General features: G+C 31.5%; 1 protein-coding gene across 1 annotated transcript; it reads right to left on the bottom strand.

Annotated features, from left to right (window-relative positions):
• Nucleotides 1-307: 307 nt before the first annotated feature.
• LOC134725695 (alpha-(1,3)-fucosyltransferase 10-like) lies at nt 308-5,236 on the bottom strand. The gene is made up of 3 exons (XM_063589720.1): nt 4,991-5,236; nt 3,654-3,834; nt 308-2,098 (listed from the first exon to the last, which is right to left on the bottom strand). The coding sequence occupies exons 1-3, from the start codon at nt 5,194-5,196 to the stop codon at nt 1,574-1,576; spliced, it is 912 nt and encodes a 303-aa protein (XP_063445790.1). The 5' UTR covers nt 5,197-5,236; the 3' UTR covers nt 308-1,573.
• Nucleotides 5,237-10,648: the final 5,412 nt, after the last annotated feature.

Here is a 10,648-nt window from a genome sequence, read left to right as displayed (position 1 = left end):
ACTGCACAAACATCAAGGTAAGGAGACTTGAGATTATTTGGTAGATCTTCTAAGAAGAGATCTTCAATGCGGATTGAACGATGAAAAAGACAGCACCCATTGCCATGATTTCATATTTCAGCGGGTCATTATTCTGAAAATTTATTATCAAACAGTAAAAAAATGGAATATTGCATGGACCAATCAACAACACCCATTGAATAACAGGCTCCTCACGTAAGACACTAAACATTTGGCGGAGATCAAGATCCAAAAGACTTGTTGTGATAAACATGCTACCAGATTAAAGCATGTCCTTATGGAATGCAAAACACAAGTATCAACATTATATTGATATTAATTGCTTATAACTAAAATACATGTAGTATTTCGACACGTTTGTAAAACACGCGTAACCGTGGTCTGTAAATTATTCTTGCGTCTTTAGTAAAATAGAATCGATAAGTGTTCAGTCTGAAGCTGCTCTGTTTTTCTAAGCATGTACAAATTCCATTACAAGATAATGTATAGCATAATTTACTTTGTCTCACATCTTTTAATACAACTTAAGTATAGCTTGACATTTTGTCAGAATTTACTTGTTTTTCTATGTTAAAAGGGTCAACTTGGCGTTATAGATTTTAGAAAGTGATGAGACACTAAAGTCGCAGCATTTATGAATTGCCTGTGTAAATTGCCCCTCTATGCACATCAATACAACTTAAATCTGGCTATTATAATTACCTCCTTAACAATAAGTGCACATGTTAACTAATGAATGTCACAGGTTATGAATAAAATAAAATACTAAAACGGCTAAAACACTTCCGTTCGAACTCATTGACGAAGGCAGTAGAATGTACTGGTCATGCTTATAGAGATATATAACCAGCATGCTTATAGTAAAGGTTAATATAAGATAATGGCTTTCTATTATATTTTTTTCATTTTGGATGAAAACAAAATTCAGGCATGTACAATTTGAATCTTTTTTCTAGATAAGAGACACTTTCGTCTCTTTGATTATTTGTATTTTCATTTTGAGTAATGAACTCAAACCAAATTAACGTATTCCTTTTCAACTCTGAATGATTTGGAAACTCAAAGGAATGCAGTTTTAAATGAAGTGATATAATGTGAACAAAATTAGTGAACGGAAACTGTGTGTATTTGATTTTTGTCAAGAATTTCCTCTCAGTGTACAATAGTCAACTTAAATCTTTACATCGATGAAATAATTTTGAAATATGATGTAATAATTAGACAGATTTTTATAGATTGCATTCAATCTTAAGTCTTTTGACTTTTAAATTGTAACAAGGATACAACAAACCCCATGAGGTCTCCACCTTTAAGTTACCATGAGAATGTAAATCAAAGTCCCATGGAACACATTATGATTTATTTCTGTTCAAAGTAAATTGCACTAAATTTCTAGTGATATTATGATATTTTTTTTAATTTCTATATTTGCTTTTAATAATGTATTAGGATCCGAGTTGTTAGGATCCGAGCTAATAGCACGCACTGACTGCTTTTTCTGCTGTGCAGGTTAACATAATTCCTCATTCCCATATGTGATGGTAAAATCAGTCTACCCATCGTCCATATATTCTTGACGGAACGATTTAGCCAAAGTATCAATTTCTTTTTCTGTAAAATTTAAGTTCCTATCGTAAAAATAGCGGAAAGCTTTTGCTCTATACTTTCCTTCATACCAAAAATAGGAAAACCTTGGATCGACTACAGTGTATTGCCCTTTATCACTGAACCTTTTCGGTGGTGGACATCCATAATGGTCAAGTTTGGCTATTTTTATCGGAAGTTCTTTTCTTGATTTAATGGTATCGATATTTTTGTGCATCTCCTCGCATATGTAACACTCAAACCCAGAAAATAGCGAATAAAATGGTTTTGTCTGATCATGGTATTTCGACCATTCTCTTTTGTTTACTGAATCAATCAGGAAAGTATTTGTCAATCCTCCTGATTCTTTATACTGTAAATATTCCTCGTATGCAGTATCGTTTCTATCTAAATATTTAATTAAGGCTGCAAGCTTTTCCACATCATCAAAATCATTTATGACAACTGCAGATCTCTTGTTTGGTAAATAATCCTGTGGAATCAAATAGGAAAAGAATTAAATGTCTGTTGTAAATAACATCAACATATCACATTTATAAATAACATCAACATATCTAATTTATAAAGTTATTTTAGAAAGTCATCGTTTACTATTTTGACTACCTCAACTTTGAATTGTTTTGTAAACTCCTTTGAATATATATACATGTAACAAGCATACGTTTTCTAATTCCGGTATCTTGTAAATGACAAAATTTTAAGGAAAAAAATTATGAAATGTCGAAACTTGATAGGCATAATATAAAATGACTAGAGTTATACTATTGATATTTGGTGAATAAGACAGCAAATTGTCTTTTAAATTTTACAATATTTAAAGAATTATGTAATTATTTGAAAACATGAAAATATAGAAAGATACCTTGAAAACTAATAAGAATAACATCAGTATATTATCCTTCGAATACCTTCAGGTAATTTTTATAGTGGTTACAGTCGAAATATCTATATACATGTAAGTAACACTTTTCACTTTTGTCTTAAACATTACCCTATAAAATAGGTAGTATTTATGTGCTTTTTCTAAATCAGCGGCCCGATTTGCGTTGGTTGTTTAGGTTTGTATGTGTTACATGTATTTTGGTTTTTAATCAATGTTAGAAGCTCAAATCAGGCAGTTAAGATCCCTTTTAATTGCTTTTTGTTTTGTTGTTATACAGTTTATAGTTTTTGGTTTTTAGTTTTTAGTTTAAACATATTTATTTATAGTGAATTGGGAAACAAGTTTTGCAACTTAAATTAATCCCTTTCCACTTTGCGGGTGCGAGTACTGCCTTGTAGCGGCATTAGCCTACTCTTTTTCGAAATCTACAAGGGTATCTTTAACGTGCAAGAGATATTGCTCTCTATCTTAACAGGCGTCAGCCATTTATCGTCCCCTTCCGACGGACTATCATCGTTTCCTCAAGACCATACTCGCAAATGGTGTCAAGGGAGAGCCGAAAATTGAGTTCCTGAAATTTTCATCCGAAACGGGAATCGAATCAGGAACCTTTGTGTTAGTAGTCCGATGCACCACTACACCACGGCTCTCATCAGTTTGGTTTTTGCTCATTGATGTATAACGTATGGTGACTTGCAACTATTTACATCCTCGATGTTTGTAAATTATTGTCTTGTTTAAAATTTTAGCAAATCCTTATAATTGTTTTAAATATAAACGCTTAATTACAGCAAATATTGCGCGTCTTTGATGTTTATTTTTTATATCAAACCTTCAGAAGAAATACAGCAATTTAAATTGTTTAATAGTACATACAATACCGGGAAATCCCGTAATGCAATATTTTTAATTAGTTTGATTAGATAAGACTTATGCTTTGAAATAAATTTGATATATGAATTCGAAAAGGGATAAAAGATATTTCACTGAGAATCAATTACGAAAAGAATTTTCAGCTTCAAAGACTAATGCATTTATTGCATCATAATTGCACTGGGGTATAGTTACATTTCCTACATACACGCATGCTTGTAACATAGTCGTGTGAAGCTTTAAAAACATCGTAAATACTATAATAACTCACTTTGATTTTCGGTGATCCAAATACTATAGGAACGGATCCTAAATGAAATGGTCTCCATAATTTTTCAGTTATATAGTCATCACATACTGCATTTTCCATTGTTAAAGTAAACTTGTATTTGGCTGCAAGTTCGTAGAATTCTTTGGAAGTCATTGGGGCCATGCTTTTACCGAATGTTAAACTGCAAAATAAAGGACCAGTAGTTCAAATGAATGAATACAAAGAAGAATAACTGTAATAGAATGAAAATCAGGAACAACTGGCATTTCATTTCTTTTTTTTCCAATTTCTACGAGCGCATTCATTTGCACCAAAAGGTTATTATTGATTTGATTCAAAATAATAATGTTGCATGTAGCATAACTGAAAATTGATATCTTCAACCTTTTATAAAGTTTGAAGAGTTATCCATATGTATTCAAGTGAGATCAAAGTCTTTCACACCACTTTGGTTATTAATAAGTTTACATTTGCAAAGTGACAACTGTCTGAGATGAACAATTGAAAATAAGTCTTTTTTATGAAAAAAAAACACACAGATAAGACAGTTCATGAAAGAAAAGAATAAGTTTTGTTTAGCTTCAATCAACATGGAATAAAGTTGCAGGTAAGGCTTTTTTAAGTTATCCGACTTTAACCTTTTAGACGTGATTTGGAAAAAACGTGTAGTACTGGCGAACAAAAAAGATTAAAGCTAGTTTGAATAGTAATTATATAATACGAATACTAAAAATCCGTAGCAAATTAAGTCTTTTATTTAGGAATGAAATAAATATGTTTTGTGGTGCAAATGAAATTTCAATTGGTGCAAAAGCCAAGCACCTGTTTTACGCGTTAGCGTTATCTTGATTTGGCCTCATTCTGCAATAGATTTTCCTATCATTTCTTTATAACTTTTTTTTTTCACATTGACAAATAATTACACTGCGAATTAGCAAAACATTTGGTTATGTGTAATGCATATTATAAGTCTAACATTAAATCCAACTTTTAGGAAAATTTCTTCTGAACAGTTCATATTCTACCTTTTGTAACTGGCCTAATCACTCATTCCAACTACTGAATAGTTAAAATAATACACCTAAAAAAATTATTTCAACTCCCTTCTTTCATTTACACCCTGTAAAAGCTAAGAAATGATTAAAAAAAATCAAAATAGATACAATATAATAATAAGGAACTATATTCTCCTGGGCTCTCAGTCGTAAAACTTTGCTCAGTGCTCGGAGCACAAAAATCATGCTCGAAACATGAAATCAAGCAATTTGATTGGTTGATTTTCGAGTCTGAGTACAAAAATCAACCGTGAGGCCAGATATACACGAAATAATACATACCTGTCTGGTAAAGCTTTATTATTGTTACATTTACCATACGAGTCTACTCGTATAAACTTCTGTAGTAACTCCACGTAGACATCTCTGTTGGATGGTACATTGCAGTCACTATGAATATAAAATATTGGCGCTAAATTTTCTTCTTTTTGATATCTGTTTTTATCATGTGTTGACACAAGATATTGTTTGCTCTGTAGGTAGGACATGCTTGGTAGAAAATGAGTAGTGATTGGATAGTCCGATTCACGTTTGAAGGTTGCAGTGTAATTGAACAAGGACAGTATCTCTTCATGATTGAATAAAAAATCGGCATTTTTCGGAGATTCTTCGTGAATGACAGCCCATGTGACTTCCTTCCTTCGATGTTTTGGTAGATCCATGAAATAAAAATGTGTTCCATAATGAATGATTGCCTACGAAATGGAAACATATAATCATGATATACTTTTTGATAGAATTCACTGCTAATCATGTCTTTTATTAACTAACATTCCATATTGAACTAAAAATAGGAGATAGATATAGATCATAACATGTATCCCCACGTTACCATAATTAAAGTTAAGAGATTTGAAGATTGTTCATATGAAAAGTGTAATAGTGTATATCTCAAAAACTAAGTTATAATTTAAGAAGATCTCACTCAAACTGGGTTGATGGCATGGAATTGTGGAAACATAAAAGGATCTGATTCATCAGAACATTAGACTTCTTCCGAAAACCAACAATCACCACTAAGTATTTGAGTATACTAAAAGTGTATCTTGTTCTGAAAGGTAAAAATCAAAGCTCCCCAATCTGATTCTTATATATCTTGTTAGCATTGTTCACTATAATAGTTATTTTCCTACTTTTCATCAAAGGCAGTAACGCAATATTGAAATAGTCGACTCCTGTATTTCCAATGATATTCCTTTCTTTAAGGATGTACTTATGATGTGAAGTTTGATAAATCTGGTCTACACGTCTGAAGAGCATTAGTGAAAGAACAAAAAAAAACAAAAAAAATATTAATAGATTCGATTTTTTTTTATATTTGCATTGGTATTATGTGGATATGTGGATCGAAAGAAAAGAAATCTGAAATCGGCTGAAACTTTGGTAAATGACCTTTTACAAGATATTGAAGTCTTATATGAAACGAAAAATTATGTTACGGGGCAAACTATTTTACTTTGAATCATAGTCAGAAAATTTGTCAAAAATTCGTAGCCCTCACCTAAGAACATTACTAAAGAATACAGCAATATAAAAAAAAATCAATTATACAAATATTAGCTTCAGTGTGTTGGTTGTGTCTAATTACATCGGATTCTCTACTAACGAATAATTGCTTAGATGTGTTATCTAAGTTCAATTTATCGTTGATATATGGAGAAGTTTCATCATAGTTGTAAATTCAGAATGCTCGTGATATACGGTATGAAGAAGAGTTGTGAAATTCTTAAAGACATACGAAAACCGACCGGAAACATCAGTTTGAAAAGGACAAAAAACATCCTGTACTCAAATAGCTCATAAAGAAGTAAACACTTATGACCTTATACAGGAATAAATAATCTGTGTTTAAACTCTTAATTGAAGTTTGTCTTTAAAACTAATTGCATGTAATAGAATAACAAAAACATACATTTTAAAAGTACAAAATAATCAATACAGAAAAAACACTCTACTAAATAACTTTCAATTGGTTCAACTGGCATCAATCAGTACAGAAAATAATACTACAAATTGTACTCTTAACATTTTTGCTAGCCATATATCATTTTAAAAAGATGTTTGTGATCTCATTTGAATAGAGACGATACATAACAAAGGGGCAATCAAGTTTACAGCTCGAAAACTTAAGACTGAGCAACATGACCCCTAAAAGATCGGGGTGATCTATGGTGCTCAGGAAGGGTCAATAAATTATTTGAATTTTGTCTTACCATTGTATCTGGATGATCAGTCCAACTTCGATTTGAAACCACGTGACATTTGACACCTTGTTTACAGGTAATTATGTCATCTTTTCCTGCACCGTGTGAATAAAAGTCCCACCACAGTAACTTTGGTATAGCAGGAGTCTGTTTTCTTATATTTGACTGTTTGACATTATCACGTGTAAGTTCTGATGCCACTTGATCCTGCTTTTCTATTCCCCGAACTAGTGTTTCTGTTGATAGTTTTGAATGTTTAAGTAGAGAATAAGTTGGCACAGTTGTATCTGCATATTGATATGAATCTTTGTTAGAATGTGGATTATTTGTTGTGGAGGTAGGTTCTGAATCAAGTTGTTCGAACTCTTCGTTCTCTTTAAAATCACCAACCGGCACAAATGGATGTCTTTCATTACTCCTCTCTAAAGTTTGCTCACTATAAGGACTCGACTCGTAACCTAAGGGTGTATTACTTTCAGCAAGACTTTGTTTGGCTAAGACTTCCAAATTTTTGCTATTAAGTTCTTCATCTTTAGTTTGTCTTGTTGCACAGTCATCTTCATTCGTACAGACGTCTCTTAATGAATTTTCTACAAAAATGTATATTTTTTCTAGATTTCTTCGTATCATATTCATGCATCATATATATCATATATTATATAGTGTTAAACCAAACTGAGATCTGATGAATGAACAAATTAAAAATATATATAAACAGTATGATGGCTGTTCAGACCAGTGTCAGATAATGGTAAAACAAACTAAATAAAGATACCTGTTTTACAGACTTTTATTAAGGTCATGCACCTGTTTTAATTTCTTGCATCTCAATACAGATAACTGAATAAAGAACATTTTTATGAGTTTTTTCTAGTAAAATTAAAAAAGTCTTTAATCATATTTCCTTGCTGTCTTAATCAATACACTAAACGTGGAAATAATCTACAGTACTCATTCTGGAATAATTAAAGTGTGAAGTCTAATAAGTTAATGATCAAATGGTTTGATTCAAAGTATTCCTGATTAAAAAGTATCGTAAACGAAATTTTGTCATAAAAGGAATGAACAGAAAACCAAGAACGAACTGTTTACTTGACTTTCAAATTTTTCAATTTGACAAAGTTTCAGCTTTGTCTCACTTTGAAACTACCTGTACTTCAAAGAAAGCCTGAACGAAACATGAATGAAAAAGAAGATATTGTATGTTCAGCAAGGAAACAGCAAGCAAATGACACAGAGCACGTTTTCTAAAGGTAAATAAAAGGACATTGACAATATGAAATGTCTATTATATAGCAAATTCTAAACCGCACTGAGTTCGGATATTTGCCATCTGATTAAAATTATGATCCATATTAACTCGCGTGTTCGTCTATATACTAGGCTCCCATAAGTATAACGAAATCAGAGAACTATATTTTATATTTTTAATTAGATTGGAAAATTTGTTAATTAAAAGAGCCGCACCTAACAAAGATTTATAACAAATGCTAAATTCCTTTAAAGACAAGAACATGTTTACTTCTTTTTGTCGCTCAATCTTTAGTTTTACTTATTTTTGGTCATGGATGGTGTTGTTTATCTTTGTTTGACCTAGAGTTTTTTGTTGCTGACTTTGCATTTTTCTTCTTTGTCTATTAGATATTGGCAATGATGCAAATGAGGAATACTAGTTTCAATAAATTAAGGAGTTTTCCATGTATATATCACAAATAAAACTCTGCCTTTCCTGCTCTTAATATTATCGTTTCTCCAAGAATGATGATATCCTTAATTTTCTTGGTATAATGTATACAGTTTGCAATTTTGTATTCTTTGTTAGCATTTTCAAAATAGAAATCATTATAAACTGAAGATTAAATAAAGTGATAAAAGTGTTTCTTTATTATAAGGTGTTTTTGAAATAACCAACCACAACGTGTAAAGTCTAAATTATAACGGGCGATAAGAAAAAAATGAGAATTTAAGGATAAACTTGGGTGAGAGTTTGGAATGTGTGTCAGATGTTCGAACTCCTTACCATGTTCTTTACGATACAAGGTAAAAAAAACACCCATTATCTGTTGATGTAAGACTTAAAAATTCATAAAAGGTCATTGACCCAAATTTAGGCAGATTCCAGATTTCTTTTCTTTTGATTAGAGACAGACTTGGCAAATATAAGTAAAAGTCTGAGTCAGCCTTTTCCTGCTTTATTTTAAAAATGAAATATCTTCAAAAAAGGTCCATGATTTATTTTTGCTCCTCCAGCTTATAGTTTCAATTTATCATTACTAAATTTGATCAGACTTTATCATTTCAATATATGTTGTATTTGCAACTGAACTAAGAAACATTACTTATCAAACATTTCTAAAACTCAAGATTTGCAAAAGGTAAGTAATTTGAATGTGTATTTTAGATGAATATCCGGGACTCAGGAACTTGCTACCACACACTAAACTCTTAATGAACTCATAGAAATTATTGGTATGTACAGGAATATTTTAAACTTACCAGTTAAAAATATTTCATAACAATATGAACCAACTACTAAAACTATCGTTGTGGTCACTGAATACAGTATTAATCTTCGCCACTTCCTACAAATACAAGAACACAAAAATCATATATAAACATGAGATATGGTATGATTTCCAATGAAACAACTTGAACTGAGTTTTACTGTGCGTATTGCCGTGTTTTTTTGTTGTTGTTTTTTTGGTTTACCTACATTAGCCTGAGGTAGGGGAAGGGTTAAGATCTCTTAAAAAATAATAACCCCCGACATTTTTGCGCCTGTCCAATGTTTTGGGCATCTGGCCTGTGTTAGTCTTGTATGATTATTTTTACTTTGGTTCATTGATATATTTTGGAGTTTGGTATGACGTCCATTATCACTGAGATAGTACACATTTTTGTGTAGGGGCCTAGTGAAGCACGCCTCTGGTTGCGGATTTTATCGCTGTATTGAAAACCCGTTGGTGGACTTCGGCTGTTCATTGGTCGGGTTGTTGTCATTTTGACACATTCCTCATTTCCATTCTCTATTTCAACAATAAGAAAAACTCATTCCGTATACATGTAGTTAACTTTAAAAAAAAAAAAAAGACATGAATTATATGAATCAAATATGGCAACCACCGAACTACATGCTCCTGACATGGGACAGGCACTCATAGAATTTGGCGGAGTTATACATGTCTTGAAACGATCAACCCTACCCTAACATGGGATAGTTGTGTATAGTATAAAATAAGAACAAACATTGAAAATTATTGAAATGGCTTAACTCGATAGATCGATATATAGCAGAAAAGATCTAACAAAAACACAGACCGGCGGCGTGGCAGGGTACTTATATATCCTAACAACGAAAAAAACTACATGGTACATATCTGAGCGTACTCGCAGAAACTGACAGCTAGTTCAAGCTTAAAACAAGTAATACAAAATCAAATTTAAAAAAAAATCAAGTATCTAAGACTCAAAAGTCAATTATTACACATACAACATCCAAAGGATTTAGTATAAAGATGACTTAAACAGTCAGAGAAAAACATCCCCTTGTGCAATGCCAACATATAGGTATTAACTGATGATTGTAGAACTGTGAAAGTGCTCATGTGTATAACAATAGTATTAAATTATTTTGTTTCACTGGTAGTAAAATCAATAATTATACCAATAAAATCAATATTCAAAGATCTAAATACTAGTATAGTGTTGAATTGATAACCTACTAGTATTAGAATAA

Source organism: Mytilus trossulus, chromosome 7 (genome assembly GCF_036588685.1).
Source record: "Mytilus trossulus isolate FHL-02 chromosome 7, PNRI_Mtr1.1.1.hap1, whole genome shotgun sequence".
NCBI lineage: Eukaryota > Metazoa > Mollusca > Bivalvia > Mytilida > Mytilidae > Mytilus > Mytilus trossulus.
The sequence above is the reverse complement of the archived record's forward strand: the minus strand, read 5'-3'. Positions and strand labels throughout refer to the sequence as shown.

Excerpts from the sequence above, each read along its gene's own strand:
- LOC134725695 (XM_063589720.1), bottom strand. The coding sequence starts at position 5,196 with ATGTCCTACCTACAGAGCAAACAATATCTTGTGTCAACACATGATAAA. Across the intron at positions 3,835-4,990 it reads AATAAAGCTTTACCAGACAG|TTTAACATTCGGTAAAAGCA; the intron begins GTATGTATTATT and ends TTTATTTTGCAG. Across the intron at positions 2,099-3,653 it reads TTGGATCACCGAAAATCAAA|GATTATTTACCAAACAAGAG; the intron begins GTGAGTTATTAT and ends TTGATTCCACAG.